Source organism: Solanum tuberosum, unplaced genomic scaffold, assembly GCF_000226075.1.
Source record: "Solanum tuberosum cultivar DM 1-3 516 R44 unplaced genomic scaffold, SolTub_3.0 scf00355, whole genome shotgun sequence".
Classification (NCBI taxonomy): domain Eukaryota; kingdom Viridiplantae; phylum Streptophyta; class Magnoliopsida; order Solanales; family Solanaceae; genus Solanum; species Solanum tuberosum.
Genome location: NW_006239277.1, coordinates 388,938 through 408,184, shown reverse-complemented (window position 1 = coordinate 408,184; position 19,247 = coordinate 388,938). Strand labels below are relative to the sequence as shown.

The 19,247-nt window shown below is 35.1% G+C and overlaps 2 protein-coding genes across 2 annotated transcripts; both read left to right on the top strand.

Moving 5' to 3' along the window:
• The first annotated feature begins 91 nt into the window (after nt 1-91).
• On the top strand, nt 92-9,438 carry LOC102584229 (diphthine--ammonia ligase-like). The gene is made up of 12 exons (XM_006361345.2): nt 92-349; nt 430-501; nt 4,544-4,623; nt 4,954-5,179; nt 5,276-5,308; nt 5,456-5,538; nt 5,614-5,686; nt 6,220-6,550; nt 6,706-7,037; nt 7,232-7,569; nt 7,831-8,167; nt 9,057-9,438. The coding sequence occupies exons 1-12, from the start codon at nt 272-274 to the stop codon at nt 9,270-9,272; spliced, it is 2,199 nt and encodes a 732-aa protein (XP_006361407.1). The 5' UTR covers nt 92-271; the 3' UTR covers nt 9,273-9,438.
• Nucleotides 9,439-15,268: 5,830 nt separating this feature from the next.
• Nucleotides 15,269-19,150, top strand: LOC102577826 (uncharacterized; the record flags this gene model as incomplete). Its single annotated transcript, NM_001288297.1, is given in 4 exon segments — nt 15,269-15,547; nt 18,633-18,910; nt 18,912-18,981; nt 18,984-19,150. Coding segments are annotated over 3 exon segments (609 nt in total), but the record flags the coding sequence as incomplete, so codon positions are not given.
• Between the last annotated feature and the right edge of the window lie 97 nt (nt 19,151-19,247).

Genomic DNA, 19,247 nt, shown 5'->3' with positions numbered 1-19,247 from the left:
ATCTTATTGGTCCGTATGTCAAGTTACTGTGTCATTATAATTAGTCGAGTTACTCGCATGCTTAGCGGACTTAGTTGATTGACTCTGGAAACGGAGACGTCACAAAACCCAAAAAAAATCCACGCAACATCTGTTACTTACTCTTTAGTCAAACAAAGAAAGACAAAAATAAGCAGCACAAACTCCCCTCTTTTTTCAAAAAACCCTACTTCGCCGACGCTATCTTGTCGGAGACGGAGACAGTTACTGGCCGGCGGCTGTGTTAAACAATATGAAAGTCGTTGCTTTAGTCAGTGGCGGCAAGGACAGTTGCTATGCCATGATGAAATGCATTCAATATGGTCACGAGGTTCTCAATTTTTGTCTCTTTGCCTAAGTGTTTGATGATTTTGTCGCTTGTTATTGTGCTCTTATTCTGGCAATTTTCAGATTGTTGCGTTGGCTAATTTGATTCCCGCTGATGATGCAACCGATGAGCTTGATAGCTACATGTATCAAACAGTGAGTTTTTTTTTCTCTTTAAATGCTGAAAAAGCATATGGTGACACTTTTGTAAGCAGGAGCGGAGCTAGCCTTTGGTTATGAGTTCGGCCAAAGCTAGTAACTTTGGTTCAAACCTTGAATTTATATTAAAATTTTCATTGAAAATGTACAAATTATTACTCCCACTTTCAGTTTGTTTGTCTTAATTTCCTCCATTTAAAAAAGTATATCTCTTTCCTTTTATTTGGGCAACTCTTTAATTCTAACTTTGCCTGCAGCATGTTTTAAGACCACAAGGTTAAAGAGTGTTTTGGTACATTCTACCCGTCTTTTGCTTAAAACCACAAGATTCTAAAGTCTATTTACTTTCTTAAACTTTATGCACAAATTAAAACGGAGGGAGTAATTTAGAACCTTGTAACTTAAGGATTAGAATCCTGAACGCATAAACTTCAAATTTTGTCTCTGCCTCTGCTTTTTAAGTCCCAACATACGAATTCCCTATATGCATAACATTCAGAGGGTCTGTCATAGTTGGATTATTTTATTGAAGAGGTGTTGAATTAGAGAAGTTCATTATATATGTATGTGAAAATGGAACTAATGCTTAAGGGAACATTCTTCTTGCAAAACTCAATCTGATTGAAGCTTATCAAATGAAAAAAAATGATCTTTTGGTTAGTTATAAGCTGCTTTTTTATCTTCCATGATAATGGTGGTGTCTATGCTGTCTTGCGCACCTTGAGGTTGTAAGCTGCATCAGAAACTTTCTATAATGTATCTGCTGGAAAATGTCTTTATGTATTTTTCTCCTAAGACAGTTGTGACTTGTGAGAAAATCAATGTTATGATTGTTGGGCTTGTAAGGCGACGACATCCACAGAGAGAATGTTGTAGAAGTTCCAATATTAAGATGGATGTGCAGTCATACATGCTTGATAAGAAATAAATGATCACATTCAATAGAGGGTAAAAGTTGTATATCTGGAGGATAAAATGAGAGAATGTCCCCTTAATGGGTTGTCAATTGGCAGCAATAGATGAGATTGAATCAATCAGAAGGTTCACCCCTCACCCGGGTGGATTGGGGAGTTGAGACTTCCTTGCTCTTTTTCTTTGAGAAAGTTAACATTTTATAGACAACAATACACCAATGGTTTATTTCAGTAGTAATTACATCAGGAGTATACAGTAAGCAAAACCAAAAGATCTATCATATATACCCCTCCTAAACTATCTAAAAAGTGAGTAATAGCCTCCACCTCTTTGGGAAGGACATGGTTACACAAAAAATAGAGGGTTATAAGGCAGTTCAACTTCAAACTCTTGAAAGGGATGCTCTTGTTTTCGAAGCTACTCTGGTTCCTTTCCTTCTAAATTGTCCACCAGATGCAAGCAAGGACAATCTTTCATCTTTCCTTGTGACCTGATGTATTCCTTTCTCTATTCCAGCATGATTTTCTGGGGTGTGTCTTGGCATGGACCAACTGATTCCCCTCAAATTCAAAAAGTCCTGCCATAGTTTCTCTGTCACTCTGCAATGGAGGAAGAGATGTTTTGTTGTCTCTGTTTCTCTTTCACAAAAAAAGCACCTGGAGCAGAACTGTCTTCCCCTTTTCATTTGATTGTACGGAGTTAGTACTGCTTCCCTAGCTACCAACTAGGTGAAACAAGCCACCTTGTGAGGTACATTAATTTTCGATATCATCTTCCAAGGCCATGGTAGAAGCATTTCAGCTGGCCTGTCAAGATGTCTATAAGCTGATTTTATTGTGAACTTCCCATTGTTGGCCCTCAACCATTGTAAACTATCCTCATTTGTGTCAAGGTTGTTTGCCTACTCTAAGGACTTGTAGAAATCTGCTAATTTGTCTATTTCCCAGTCATTCAACCTTCTCCTAAAAGATAGGTTCCATCCTTGGTTGTCTCCGACTTCTGCTACTGTTGCTTCCTTCTGTTGGTTCAGATTATAAATCTCAGGATGCAACTGTTTCAGGGAGTGTTGTCCAACCCACACATCATTCCAGAAGAATGTCTTCCTTCCATTTCCTATATCAATTTTTGAATTTCCCCATATTTTAGACCATAAATTCCTGATTGTTCTCCATAAACCAACCCCATAAGGGTTTTATCTTCCTCAGTAACCCATAAGTCCTCCATTACAAATCTGGAGATTATAACATCTTTCCACAGACCTTGTTCTACAGAAGCAAACCTTCACAATCACTTCAAGAGGAGACTCTGGTTTTGAACTTTGAGATTTTTTATGCCCATTCCCCCTTCTTTTTTTGTTGTTTAACACCTCATCCCATTTCACCAAGTGATATTTCTTTTCCCCCTCCATTTTCTTGCCATAAAAAGTTTCTCCTAATGGATTCTAACATCTTTAAAACACTCCCTGACATAGGGAATACTGATATCATGTAGGTTGGCATAGCATCAAGCACACTATTAATTAGTGTCAATCTTCCACCCAAGGATAGGTATTGGCTTCTCCAATTTACCGGCATTTTTTCACACTTCTCCACCACTGTATTCCATATATTCTTTGGTTTACTGTTTTCTCCTAGAGGCATCCCTAGGTAAGTGGTAGGCATTTCTCCCACTTTACCTCTAAGAGGCCAGCTAGTCTGTTGATTTCTGGGACTTCATTCACGGGGTAGACAATTTTTTTTCCCCAGTTTATATGTATTCCTGAGACAGCTTCAAACAATATAAATATGATCCTTAGATGCTTTAGTTGTTCTTCCTCTGCACCATAGAACACTAGGGTGTCATCATCATACTGCAAATGGGAGATAGATAAGCCCCTGGTGTCACTATCATTCATCAAGAACCCTCTGATCATGTTATTTGATTGTGCTGTTTTCAACATGCCACTTAGTCCTCCCATAGCTAGGATAAAAAGGAAGGGGGAGAGGGGATCCCCTTGCCTTAATCTTCTTTCTGAGGGAAAGAAACCAGAGGGGAATCATTTAATAAAACTGAGAATTTGACTGTTCTCTCACAGTACTTCAGCCAATTTATCCACCTATTTTTAAAACCCATCCTATCCAGTGTGTACCACATAAAGTCCCAGTTGAGGTGATCATAGGCCTTTTCTATGTCCAACTTACATAGAATTCCAGGAACTTTAGTTATTTTCCTCACATCTACACATTCATTGGCTATAATATGACATCCATGATATGCCTACCCTTAATGAATGCCAATTGATGCGTATCCACCAGCTTTGACATCACTTTCTTGAGACTTCCTTGCTCTTAGGCTTGTTGTAAGGCCAATAAGATCAGGAAGAAGGGGATTTGGTTCTTCCTTTTCTTCGAACTGACTCTAAAGTCTAATCATGATTTTGACTCTAGTATGATACCTCCCTCTGTCGCTATAGAAATCGAGAATGGAGGTGACTTTGCTACACTTGCTTATAGTTGGAAATTCCAACTCGAAGGCCCTAGTACTACTGACTTTGTCCATGTCCTATATAAACCTCTAGATGCATTGGGTTATTGATGCCATCATTGATGATTGAAGATTCTAAAAGGAATGAGTGTACACCTAAAGTCACAGAGAGGCAAGTTGTTTCAGAATACAAATATCTCAGAATCAGTGTGGACCTAACTAAAAGCAAAATGCAGGTGAAGTAAATTATCTCTATAGACGATAATAATAGTTGAGTTGGTCAGTGTAACACTTACAGCATGCGTAGTGTTTTTCAGGATTCCTTTTTATCCTGGTTAGACTTGTATGTTTCTGTTGCAGTAGTATGAGACTGACATAGAGAATCCAACATTTGCATAAAAGACAAATTAGTTAGTATTGGAATGATAGAACCTGAATGCCGAGAATTCATATAGCCACACCTGAACTAATTTCAGGTTGAGTTATAGTTAAATGATCCTCTTTCTAGCATCTTGATGTCTCCCATCTACTAGTGGAAATTTCCTTTCTTATTTACAAGAATTCTGATCATAAGTTTTGTTAATAAGAAAGATAAGCGATATTCTCCTCCTCTCCTTAATACCATGTTTTCATTTAAAATGTTCGGTAACTGTATCTGCAGGTTGGGCACCAGATAGTTGTTAGTTATGCTAAATGCATGGGACTCCCATTATTCCGGAGGCGAATTCAAGGATCCACAAGGCAAGCCCTTTTGCAGTCAATTGCCTAAGTTTGAAAATTTTATTACTGGGTGCTTATTAAAGAACTGGAGAGGTGACATTTATTATTTGTTGTTGAAGGATAGAGATGTGAAGTTGTTATATATATATATATATTTAGTGAGAGAGAGAGATAGAGGATGGGAAAATGATGTTTCCATAATACTTCTACCTGAATAATCTCTGTAAAATGTTTGTATTAATGTAATTGTTAACTTGCATATGCCAAAGATAAAGAAGTAGCTTCATGCCTACAGCACAATTTTTTTATTTATAATGTTCTATTTATAACTTTTCTAGTTGGATTTCGCAGGCATCATGACCTAAGCTACAGTATGACTCCGGGTGATGAAGTTGAAGATATGTTTATATTGTTGAAAGAAGTAAAAAGACAGATACCCTCTGTTACAGCAGTTTCTTCTGGTGCAATTGCATCTGACTACCAGAGATTACGAGTGGAAAGTGTATGTTCAAGGTTAGGGCTCGTTTCATTGGCGTACCTATGGAAGCAAGATCAATCTTTTCTTCTGCAGGAAATGGTAAATTTGTGTTAGAAATAGAGAAAACATTAATTGCTATTATAACTTTATTCTAAAGTTTTCTTCTTTTCTTTTGTCCCTCCACTCCCATGGCAGATAAGAAATGGAATTATTGCAATAGCAGTGAAGGTAGGAATCTGTGAGGTCTTTTTATTTGAGATTTCACATGTAAACATTATACATGTGGGATTCGTGATTTGGTCACTCTATATGAAATCAATTGATGACGTGAGAACCCCTCAAAACACTAAACCCTATACTTCTGAATCTTTTCAGGTTGCTGCTATTGGACTGAACCCCTCAAAACACTTGGGAAAAGAGATAGCATACCTGGAGCCCCATCTCCACAAGCTAAAAGAGTATGATATGGTTAGCAAAATTTTTGGCTTTGTTTTACTTCACTTTTTTCGCATTTTTATGTCTCTTTTTGGCAGGTTATATGGAATAAATGTCTGTGGTGAAGGTGGAGAATATGAAACATTAACGCTTGATTGCCCTCTATTTAAGGCAAGTGTTCCATCTTTCTCTCCTTTCGGATGGTCTGCATAGAGAATATATGGTTGTACTATGTGGTCTCAAAAAGAAAGATAGCTTAACTACTACTTCTGTGATAAAGTATTACCAAGCACCTTTGGAGAATATTTATCAATCTGATCGATGATTTTTGTTTATGTTGCATTTTCAAAAAATGCATTTATTTTTGCATTTTTTGTTGGGATTTTAATTATTTTCTAAATTTTGGTGGGAAAAATTTGAGTGTAGTCCTCTAAATGGATTTAGTAAAGCTCATTGTGACCTTCAAAAGTCAAATGAAGCAAAAAGATGCGAGACATGGAATGAAATTTGGTGCTTTAAAATTACGTACGTCTTCTTTCTTTATCATGTTTAATTTTTCAACTCTCCCAGCTTTCTGATTGAAAGCTAAAATTGACATTCAAAGTCAACTGAAGCAAAAATGATGTGACGTTGAGTATGAATTTAGTGCTTAAAAGTTACATCCCTCTTTTTCTATCACTCGTCTAATGTTTCAACTCTCCCAGAATGCTCGAATTGTGCTGGATGAATTTCAAATCGTCTTGCATTCTCCAGATACCATAGCCCCTGTTGGCATCCTCCACCCCCTGGCATTCCATCTGGAAAATAAGGTAGAGTCAATATCTTCAAATGGTATTGACGAAGCCAGCAATTTGGATACAGTATTTGAAGTGGAAGGAGATGTCCAACAAGAAGGTGAAGCTGCTAGTGAATTTGTTGCTATAAGGTCTGAGCGGTCAGGTGTTACTAAACAGGAGCTCAAAGTTTCTAAAACAATGAAGGATAATGTCTTTTCTATTTCTTGCTGGCTCCAAGACTCCAGTAAAAATTCATCAGGTAAAACATTGAAGTTACTGTAGAAGGTTAATGTTATAAGTGGAATCATATTGGATATACTGCTATTTGTTAAATTTTCTCTATGATCTCGTTCCTCTTTCGTGTCTCTTTTGGATCTCTCTTGTTTTCAATGCTTTTAGCCTTGTTATTGCCAGATCTGCAGGAGGATCTGGAGGTTATTCTAATGAGAATTGAAGCTCTGCTCATGGAAAATGGTTCCTCTTGGGAAAATGTACTGTATATCCATCTTTATATTGCTGATATGGATGAGTTTGCCGTAGCAAATGAGACCTATGTCAGATTTATTACTCAAGAGAAGTGTCGTTATGGTGTACCATCACGGTCCACCATTGAGCTCCCTCTATTGCTAGTTGGTTTAGGGAGGGCATATATTGAAGTTTTAGTGGCAAATGATCCTACTAAAAAGGTCTTGCATGTACAAAGTATTTCTTGCTGGGCTCCTAGCTGTATTGGTCCATACAGTCAGGTACTGATCTTCTTAAATAGTGAACCATTCATATTGTTCTGGGACCAGCACGATTATCGTTTTCAATCTGTCTTTCTTTTGATTTGAATATGAAGCATATAATTAACTAGATATTTCTATCTTCTGTTACTATCAGGAGAATAATCATCTTGAAAATTTGCTTCTCATTTATTTACCAAATCATTATGTTGCAGGCAACTTTGCACAATGAGATACTACACATGGCAGGACAGCTGGGGCTTGACCCAGCAACTATGTTGCTCTGTGAAGGAGGTCCTGTTGCGGAACTTGAACAGGCACTGGAAAACAGTGAAGCAGTTGCTAGAAGCTTTAATTGTTCAATATCTACGTCAGCCATGGTTTTTGTGATATATTGTTCAGAATCTGTAGAAAAATCAGAAAGAATTATTGTCCAAAAGAAAACAGAAACACTTCTTAAGCAAATGAAGTCGAACCATGCTGATGGCACAAAGAAGTCCAAAGTCCTAGATCCAATTTTCCTATATGTTCTTGTTCCTGATCTGCCGAAAAGGTAATTTGTGTCAGCGGTGCTCCATTGACCACAGTATAAATGACACTCTAATATTTGTTCCTCCAAGAACTGTTATGTGAATAGTTAGCTGTAGTTTAATCGGATATCTGCTATCGTCATTTTAATTCCCTTTGTATTTGTGTTTCTTGTTATGCCATATGTTGTCTATCTCCAGTCAGTATGACATGAGAATAAAATGGGCCTATTATTTATCTGTCTTTCTCGTAAAATAAATTAATTGAGTGCACTTCCTCTATGTAGAGCTCTGGTTGAGGTAAAGCCTATGTTTTACACGGGAGAGTATTTGTCGGGTCCAAGTGACTTAACCAAGCAATCACAATCCACAGAACAAGATTATTGCGGGCATGACATTAGCCTTCAGAAATGTGTTGCTTACGGCAAAATATGCACAGTAATTCTTTCAGTTACTGAAGGGCTTGCAGCAAAAATTTGCTCCCTCGCTAGTGTTGCATGTCCTGCCAATGTTATGTCCAAAGGTCTTGTTGAAAAGGAACAAGTCATATTGATCGCAAGATTTTGCATTTCTCGTCTCGATAAAGTCCTTTCGGAGAATAATTTCTCTTGGGACGACATAATGGTTAGTTTCTTTTTCCTGGCCCAACTATTTTATTTCACAAATTTTCCTGGAGTGATATCCCACTTCTCCTTATAAATCTGTGCAAGGTTTCCTTGATTAAATAGCTAAATATATTACTTTCACTTTAAAAAAAGAGAGACTAAGGAGTCTTTTCTTGACCTTATTATGCAATATGGATAGAATTGTTTGTAGTTGATGAACTAGATAAGTGAAATTGGAGTGGCTGCGGCGGAGTATATCTTTTTTTTTTTCAGGGTTAGGAGGTTGAAGAGTAATATCCGGGAAGATCTTCAATAGCTAGTCACTCTTTGCATTAGACATGTTATTGAAAATATGGGGAAGTTCTCTGTAGATGCCTACACGGATTTTTTTCGAAAAGAGATTATGCGTTGAGCACATTATAGCTATTACTATGAGTAATTAGCTGTCTAAGCTGAAGGTGCTGAAAGGATGAGAACGTGGTAGAAAAAAGTAAACAGTGGAAAAATAACTCTCTTTTCCTTCCAATCCATTGAAATAAAACTGTTTGAAAGGCTTGGTTACTTCTCAGTAGGGGTGGTAGAATGGGTAATTTATATGGGTATCCACTCATATTTACCCATTTTAAATGGGTTGGGTACCCAACACATTTAAAATATGAGTCGATTCGAGTAATTTATCCATTTTTGTTTAACTCGTTTTCGATAGACTCATATTCGACTTAACTCGCTTGTTTGCCACTCCTACTTCTCAGTAATGGTAGGGAGGAATTGACAAAGATTGAGCCACTAAAGCTGGGGATTTTTCTCTTATAGTCTGCACTTTAAAAGCCCTCATTTTCTTGCTTTGCTAATCTTTTTCCTAGATGAAGTATTCTAGTCCTCTTAACACCTTCTCTCCTTTTTTGCAGAATTTCCGGCTCTACTTTGCGAGCAATCTTAATTTCTCTCATGGAACATTGTCTGAAATCTTCTCTGATGTGTTCAATGAACTTGTTCAGATGAGTCGGAGAAATAAAGTAGACGCTGAGCCTATTTTAAATATAGTTCCTGTCTTGGGTGCCGGGCGTTCTTTATCGACCTTGGATGATATATTCACATGTGAACTCATTGCTAGCAAATGTTAGTTCTCATTTAAATTGGGGAATGATATATTATATGTTTCAATTCAGAAAAAGAGAGTTTTGAACTTGACAAAATTCTTATTATGTTTTTGCCATACCCAATTGTTACAATTTACACTTAACTTCACACGAAATGAATATATGAGTGTTTCAACTCGAATTGAAGAGATGGTGACTTTTGACTGTTCCTTGATGGGAAGATTTCAGACTTGGAAGAAATGTTCTAATTGCTTTCAGTTCTAGTGCTCAATTTTTTAAGTCATTTGGTTTGAAGGAAAATTTTTACGCCAAGCGTTTGCTGATGGAGTTGAATGGAAAAACCTTAGCCCCGCAGTCGGTGATTTATGAAAATGTGTATTTAATTAACTATAGTTTAATGATAGGAGCGTATGTGCAGACATGTATCATGTATTTACTGGATTGGTATAAACACTTTGTGCAGGTAAGGTTTTATCGAGTTGAATTATGCATCTGCTGCAAGTAGAAGCTAGGTGGTGTAGTGGCTCCTTTTTAAATTGGTTTTAGTACTTTGAAGTAGGAGTGTTCATGGTTTGGTTAAAAGTTGATCCAACCAATTAAATACAAATACATCACGGTTTGGCTGGGCTGGCCTCCGATATCATATTGAATAAGAGAGATAAGAGTTGAAGCTTGTTTGTACTTAGTAGTAATTTTGATTATTTCTTGTGTCCATGGTTTAATGTATTTATATTCAAAACAATGAACAAAGTAATATAGTCATACAAAGTACTACAATCTTAAGTCTATCCAACTTCAATCTAGACGCTTTGTAGGATTTTAGAATTACGGGTGCACCATAGGTAAAGGATTTTTGAACAAAAAGCGTAACGGAAATGATTTAAAATTTTGAAATTCTCTTCGAATTCCAAATCAACATGTTAGTATAAATACATTCCTAGAAATTCATTAAAATTGTTATATCTAAATTTAACACTCTACTCTTTTACGCTAGCATGAATCCAAAATTTCAATGGAGATATCGGACACGTAAAATAAATAAAGATATCGAACAGTTAAAAAGAAAAATAAAATAATATATATTGAGTAATATCAAATTATTTGGGGTAGAGTACATGTCCTGAATTTGGGGTTGCAGTGTTGTGTTTGTCATAGGGCATACAAAAGCTTTCTCTTTTCTTTTTGAGTGATTTACAAAAATAACTATTATTATGCAATTTAATAATGCTCATAATGCTTATTCTGATTTAAGCTCTAAAGCATGTAAAAGTTAGATGGCATTTCCTTGATGCTATACTTGAAATTGCTTATGCATATATAAAGCTTATTACTATGCAATTTAATGCTCATAATGCTTATCCTGATTTAAAACTTAATGATAATTATTGAACTGAAGTAAATGAACTTAGAATGTTTTTTAAATCATTTTATGATGCTACTAAAAAAAATTCTAAAATGAATTATTCTACTATTACTGAAATTTTAATACATGTATATGAGATTTCATCTTCTTTTTTGTCTAAATATAAAACAAATGGATTATTTACAAATGCTATTGAAGCTATGATTATAAAATTTAAGAAAATATTTTTTTCATATCCCTCAAATTATTTAACTATAATTATTTTCAACCCCTGGATATAAAGAATATGGTGCAAAAGCTTTAGTTGAATGCATTTATCAAAATTTAGATATTCAATCACACAAAACCTGATTTGGTAACATGTCAAAATAGCATCAAATTACTTGCTAAAGAAATGTATGATAAATATTGTTCCTAATACAATGTTGAAAATCCTCAAACTTCTATACCTCGAGTAAGTGCCCATGATAGAATGAAACATAAACTTGATCTTGATTCTTCTAATAAATATGAATTTGTTAAATATCTTGAACATATGGTTCAAATAATATTACAAACGAGGAAGGTATGCCACAACTATTGACCTGGTGGAGGGCTCGTGGAACTCAATTTCCAAAAGTTAGTAGGATGGTGAGGGATGTGCTTGCAATTCAAGGATCATCAGAAGCTTTGGAGGCAGCTTTCAGCGCAGCAAAATTTCAAATTGGAGACCACAAATATTCGTTAGCAGAAGACAGTTTGGAGATAACGGTGTTGTTTAGAGATTGGATAAATGCCGAGCGAAGAAATCAAGAACTTCCAAAGTTAGATAATCAATATGAACTTTTCTTAGATTCAGCCATTGGATGTGATAGTGACGATGGCATGGACTTCTAGATCATCAACAAGCTTTACCAAGACCAGAAGTTGATAACGGTCAATCTTTAGCTAAGTTAAAGAAAAGCTTTTTAGGACTATACAATTATTAGTGTTACATTCGAGGCTTAGTTGAAATAAAATCCTTCTTAGAAGGTGGCTGCATAAATTAGACACTCTACTAATAGTTGTAATTGTAATACAAATTTGAATAAATTGGATTGATTTTTAAATTTTTGTCATTGTTTTATACTTTTATTAGCATTTCTTTTTTGTTTATTGTTTTTTTTTAAATTACAAACTTAATTCATCAACTTCAAATAATATAAATTTAATTAAATAAAAGATTTATCAAACTTAAGTTACTTAAATTACAAGTCATAACTTAACTTAAAAAAATTCAACTCTTAAAAACTTATAACATAAATTTAAAAACATAGAAAAAATAACTTTAATAAAACTTAACTTACAAACTTAGTATAAATTGAAAAAGTTTAGAAAAAGTATCTTTAAAATTGACTTATATTGAAAAACTTAGAAAATAAAATACGATAAACTTAAATCTTAACTTCCTTAAATCCTGGTATGCTTTTTACCGTCATTAATTTATGCTTATATTATTAATTGTTGTTTTTAAGTACATGATTTAAGCTTTGTTGTTTATGTTTTTGCAAAGTTATTGTTATAAGTATTTGTTAGTACAGATTAAATAACAAAAGTTAATTGAGTATTCAGACAAGTTTTCTCTACTAGAATTGTTGAAGGTACAATAAAAAAAATCCCTTACAAATCTCTAATTTCTTCACCAACAACGTCATTCCTTCACATACAAGAATGAGATTTTTTATTTTTTTAAAAATCATCTGAGATTTAATAACTTTGCATGCCCATATTTTTGGTTTTTATATTGTAAGTTATCTATTTTTACTAAATTTTATCAGTGAATATTATGAGTACTTTAAGGATTAAAAGTTGATTGAAGTGTTAGTCAAATTTTTGAGGTTTGTTATTTCAAAACATAGGAAGTTTTCTGGTTAGAATGATTTGTTATCATCGTTGGATATCTCAAAGTTTACTCCCTTTGATGCATGCTTTTTCTCATTGTTTTGTTGTCTCCTTAAAATTGTAATGACTATTTTTCGTTTGGTATGTATATGATCTCATTTGGACAAAGCTTTCGTCCTTCTAAAGTTTTTTCTTTTTTTCCTTCTCATTTGACTCTTCTAAATATTTTTGGTGTGAGTAATGACTATTTTCGGCAAGCTTAATTTGAAGAATATGAAACAAAACCTACCATAAATAAAAGTAATATCTTAAGCTACAAAAGATATGTCTATTAACATAGATTTGTTGTCCTTCATGTCCCAAATCATTGTTGAGCGTTTGAGTTATCTAGGTTAGACTCATTTTTAATCTTTTCATGTTTGAGAATATTTTTTCAACATGAGTCTAGAATCCAACATTTTGATTTACTTGTACTTTTATAATGCAACAATTATACGTACATATTTCTGAAAAAGTCGTAAATTTGCATTGATGAAGTATTTAGAAGGGCCTTCAGAGCCGCAGTTTAATGAAGAATGAATTTCTAAAAGGGTCAACAATATTATTTTGTTGTTGTTTCAAATTTATTTTTCTCCTTCTATAAATTTTGTTAGAGTAACAAAGTAACAGTAACGAAAAGTGGTGAACGTTTGACCTCAGACAAGTAGATTGTCTCTAAAAAAAGTTATTTATGTTGTTTCGGTGTATATTTTTAACGGTCTTAACTTATTTATAACTAATATGGATTATCGAAAACTTTCACATCTTTTTTTTAACAAGGAGTTATTCTAACCATAAAATTATTAAAATCTATATTTTTCATGTACAAAAAAATAGAAAAAGTGATGCTTCATCGCTACATAAAAAAATCACTCAATTTTAACAAGACAATTATATCAGCAAGCATATATTATGATAAATTATGTAAAAGATAAAATTGATTAGATATCAATATATTTTTAATCATTCATTATATATTTATAATTCTTGAGATTTGTGACATGTCAAATCATTTAATTTATGTTGAAATGTTCTTAAAACCTATTAAAATTTACTTTTTTTTTCTTATAACAAACGATTATTGAAAAGGTTGTTCAAATGATGATAAAAATTATTTAATAAATGATTACCAACAAACTATTAAATTTTTTTTTAATAAATAGTAACAATAAATACATAATTTTTTTTTAATATTCTACTTAGGGTATTTTGGTTCTTCCAAGTATGCTATTATTGCTTAATACGGTGCTTCTCAGCCTTCATCAGATTTTATGTATGTATCTCCTTCATCTTTTGTCTGCTCAGTGCTTTTGGTTCTTCGTTTAATCTTGTCTCTTGCTCGAATTGTGGTGCATCTTCGGTATGTTTTCGTATTTGAGCTTCCTTTTCTCGTACTGAATTTGGGGGATTTGTAATTTTGAGGCCTGAAGCCACTGCTTTAGTGGTTTTAGGGTTGAGCCGGCCTTGTATGGAGGTTGATGGTCTTGAAATTTTGACCCGCACTTGCTTCATGGACAAACCTTCAAGGTCAAAACTTTTTGAACTTGAAGCAGGGTTAAATTAAGGTTCAAAACCATCCATTTTTATGGTAATTGGGTGTACTTTGCTGTTTCTTGAGTTCTATAGCTTCATTAACATTGTTAATTGCTTCTGATGTGATAAAATGGCTCAAAATAACCCTGTGATGATGTACTATTTGGCCTCTTAAGTATTGGGTGAAAGTTATTTTTGTGAAGTGTTTTTACTATGTCAATCTAATAATCGAATTGGTGGAGTTGAAATTGGTTTGACTTAAAGTAGCAGTTTTATTCGTTTGCTTGCTTATATGGACTCTTGTTACCTGTCATGATGTGCTATTCGGTCTCTAAATATGGGGTGGAAGTCATAACTTTATTTAGTATTTTTACTATGTCATTCTAATAATTGATTGGTGGAGTTGAAATTCGTCGACTTAAAGTAGCACCTTTATTCGTTTGCGTGCTGACATGGACTCTTGGTGTTTTTTTCTTGTCCCAGTTACCTTTCTTGTGGTGTTTTATTTTCTATTTTTTTGTGAAGTGAAAGCTTATAGATGGTCTTAAAATTAGTTAGTAATAAGAAGCTGAAGAAGGTGAAAAGATTGCTCCTCTCCTGTGTTATTACCAAGGGAAATGTATGATAGTTTGTGAGGTATGTGTGTTATAATTCTTGTCACTGCTTCCTTTTTTGAAACTAGAAAATAATAGTAATACTTGTCTCTGCTTTTCATTCCCTAGCTCTCCCACAATGGTTTTATATCTGAAATTTAAGGGTGTCCTGTTGTGTTCCTCCATCTCATAAATTTCAAAACTATTATGGTTCCATTATCACCCCTCTTGAAGTGGAGAAAGGGATCTAATTAATTCCGTTTAATGTACTTATTAAGCTGTGTTTGAGTGTTTGTTTGACCTCAACAGGATTCAATTAGACAGATGGAATTTGGGTATTGTTTTATCATTTTAGTTTATTTTTATTTTTTCCTTTTCATAGTGTTCTTACTTTGTACCTCTAAATATTTTCCGGATTGCTCTTTTGCGTATATGGAGAATAGCTGTTTGACGAATGTCTCTCTACTTAAAATTTCACTCTGATGCTTTTCAGAATATTTACTATTATGTTTTACAATTTCCTGATTACAACTTGTAGTGCATCACATCTCCATCTCTATCTGGTTTCTGCAACTCTATATTGACACTATTGACGTGTATGAAATGATGCTGATGGCTAATGTTTCTTTTTAGGTTGAACCTTGAAAGAAATGGCTGAAGGTGGAGAAGAGGACTTGCCAAGGGATGCAAAGATTGTCAAAACGTTGCTAAAATCAATGGGTGTTGATGACTACGAGCCTCGAGTTGTGCAACAATTTTTGGAACTGTGGTATCGCTATGTTGTTGATGTACTGACGGATGCTCAAGTCTACTCAGAGCATGCAGGGAAGGCTTCCATTGACTCTGATGACATCAAGCTTGCCATTCAGTCAAAAGTTAATTTCAGCTTCTCACAACCCCCGCCGCGTGAGGTACCAAGTCTTATTAAATCCTTCATTGTTGTGCTGGTATTTCATTCTTCCAAGAATGAACTTATATCTTTATTAGAGACCTTTTAGGTGTATGGTGAAACTGATAACCTTTAGCCCTCTCTTGTCTAAGAAAGATAAGTAAAATGGAGACTCTCTGAATCAAAGAATTATATGATGTAACTAAAAAATTTGTCTTGGAGTTTTATGTTGTTCTCTTGTAACGTGTTTCAGAACTTCGGTTGTCATTTGGCATAATTATATATTTTAGGTTATTACTGAAATTAGTGAAAAGGTATCAAACTAATAGGTCATAGTTTGGGAAGTGACCTATTTCAAAAAGGAAAAAAAGGTCATAGTCTGGGGCTATCATATGTGGTTTATTACCGTGACTTTGAAAAGTTGAACAAGAGGTATTGGTGGTTGAATGCTGGGGTAGTGGTGTAGAAATTTTCAGTCTTATGCAGAACAGAAGATGCTGAAGGTTCTACAGGAAATTTTTTAGGGTGTGAATGGGTTCTGGCAATTGGAGTTCTTAACAGTTTGCTGTTCTGGATCAACTTTCTGATGTTAGCTGACTAACCATTTTTACCATTCAAAGTATTATAACACGATTGGTTAAAAAGTAAAATACACACTTTTAATCTGCATAGAATTTTCTAGAATAAAGTCACTAAGTTAAAAATATCTGCATAGAATTTCCTAGAATAAAGTTACCAAGTTCAAAAAATTTGCATAGGATTTCCTAGAATAATCACCAATAGAAGGCTGCATAGACACTACCAAATAAGCAACGACAACTTGACCAATACTGATTCGATCTGAGCTTTCTTATTGAGAATGAAACCAACCAGCAAAAAGATTCGCTGCGAAGACCAATGCCCCAATTGCTGTACAGTAGAGTTGTATTTTACTAGTTATACTAGATGCTCTATTTCACGAGTAACTAGCAGTACTATGCACGACTTCTCTTGCCAACATGCTCTATCTGTTAATTCTTTGGTTATGATGGGAATGACTCTTATTTCAAGGAAGAATACAATTGTTGAACATCTTCTCCAAATATTTCTTTCTCTGCTGATGGATGAGTCTTCTCAAGTTCGTTTGAATATTATTAGTAAGCTAAAACACGTGAACCAGGTGATTCGAATTGATCAGCTCTCCCAATCCTTTCTGCTAGTTCTTGTTGAACTTACTGAGGATAGACGCCGGATGGTTCAGCTTGCAATAATATAGTTCATCCCTCTATTGCTGAGTCAGTTGGGTGTTCGCTTTTGCAATTACAGACTTGCTGCTCTTCTCTATGCTATGCCAGTTCACTACCTAGTTGGATTAACGCATTTTACATCGAAGGATTTTATTCTCATATCCTGGCTATTTGCGCACTATCCAAGTTTATTTAAATATCCATTTGCATATTGCTTCCTTAATGAGTCCGAAGGAAAGAAAGGGCACCTACAATGCATACAAAAATTGGATGTAAGGCTATGGAAGGCTACTGCTCACCAGTGGCTCTTAGTGCTCAGTGGATTCGACTGGTCTAGCAACAATCTGCTTCCTCCAGATATGTTGTTGTTTTACTTAAGTATTCCCTGGAAAGTCGAAGGTTCCTCTAGATATCATGTTCATTGGATGACTCCGCACATGCTATTTTTCATCTGACGAACTATATTATGATCCTCAGTGAGGTTGTTTCTTTTCTTGGATTGGTATTGTGGCACTGTCTATCTCTGGTATTAACGGGTTCATTTATAACTTGTCTTCTGCTGGGGTGTTCTTTCGAGCAATACAGTATAACTGGCTAGGTGAATTTTGGTGCATCACTAGCTATTTTTAGTCAAGTTGCTCATGATGCTACAAATGTGAACAAAGGGGCCTCTTAGGATACTCGATACTGTTCTGAAATCACTGAGACACTGGACAGACAAAGAATTATTTCAGTACCATGATAATTTGAGTGGAGGTAGCGTTAGAGTTATGGAGATTATTCATTCCCTCTTATTCGCAATGATGAAATTAGTAGAGAAGAAGATATGCCAAGATATATATCTGTTGCTTTTGAGAAACGAGGAGGAAGAACTGTGTTCGCTGTGATGCTAGAAGAAATGACCATTACTGGTGCAAGTTTTGATATTGCCAGAATGATCCTGGCACTCATCATGTTAGCGTGGGGACCCATTGAGAAAAAGTCCATTAGAATTACAAACAATGAATTATATTAGTGAAGGTTCAGTAGTGTATTATGTTCCTATGGTTGCAGATTGTGCCTTGAGACTTCCTTGGCATGAATTCGATTCTGGTGATGTATTCACCATGCACAATGAAGCTAAGAAAACTCATGAGTATGAATTCCCTGTCTTGAACCTTGAGGACAAGGTTCTTATTGAGGGCCCGAGTATTGTTATGAACTCTACTCAAGGGTTGGGCCTGGAGAGCATGAAGATCTACTTGGGCCTGCATATAAATTAAGATGCAGTACTAGGGCTTACAACCCAGTAAAAGATTAGCAGATTATGATGAGTGGGAGCCTGGTTGACTACACATGACTTGGGCTATAAAAGGAAAGCAACCACAGATAGCAGGGCATTGAAGAACTTGTATCTTTATTTCCTTAGCTAAAGTTTTAGCAGTCTGGAACTTCCCTTTTCTGTTTTATCTTCTACTGCAGTACTAAAAATCATATGTAGCTTCTTCAGTAAATATGGATTCATTACACAGAGCTAGCTTCATCTAACATGTGACACCTTGATGAATTGAAAATTTGATTTAATCATCAACTAGCATGCACTTGGTTGTTCATGGAGTTCAGCTGACCATCTAGCTCCAACTAAATCCAGTTAGTACTTCCCATTGCATGTATGTATGTTTTCTCTTTCGGATATGGCAGAGTGAAACCCCCTCACCCACCCCAATAAAATGAAAACAATTGCCTAGGAGTCCTTTCGGAAACTGCTTTTTGTGACTTGAACTCTTGATCTTTTGGTTGGAAAGGAAGTGCTCTATCTACTTGAGCAATCTCACTTGTCTTCCCTGCTCAAATTTTTACTTTTCTGCATTTCAGAAATTATAATATTCTCTTGTTTATCAGGTCCTACTGGAGTTGGCTAGGAACAGAAACAAGATTCCGTTGCCGAAATCAATTGCTGGGTCTGGAGTACCACTCCCTCCTGAACAAGATACATTGATCAACCCTAACTATCAGCTAGCTATTGCAAAGAAGCAAACTAGCCAACCAGAAGAAACAGAGGAGGACGAAGAAAGCGCTGATCCCAACCCAGCTCCAAGCAAAAATCCAAGTCTTTCTCATGAAAAGACAGACGTACCTCAAGGTACTCCTCAACGAGTATCCTTTCCCCTTGGCGCTAAACGTCCAAGATGATGTCTTATGTTTGATCAGCTTTAGTCACAAGAGCCTTTGTAACCGTCTGCCTATGTATTTAATCAAAAGCATTGTATAATTGTTGTTTAAACATGAAGTATGAAACTTTAAGATCCTTTTGTAACAGTGAGTATCAGTTTAAATGCTCCTCCTTCCAGTATTTATTTATTAGACACAATTAGCAGAGAGTTGAGCTGTGAAATGAAGAATTACTTTGGCATTATCAATAGTTTTCCAGCATATTCATCTGATAATGGTCATTCTGTGGGATATGCTTTATTCCGTGTTTATTGTCTACTAGCAACAGCTATGGATGAATCGTAT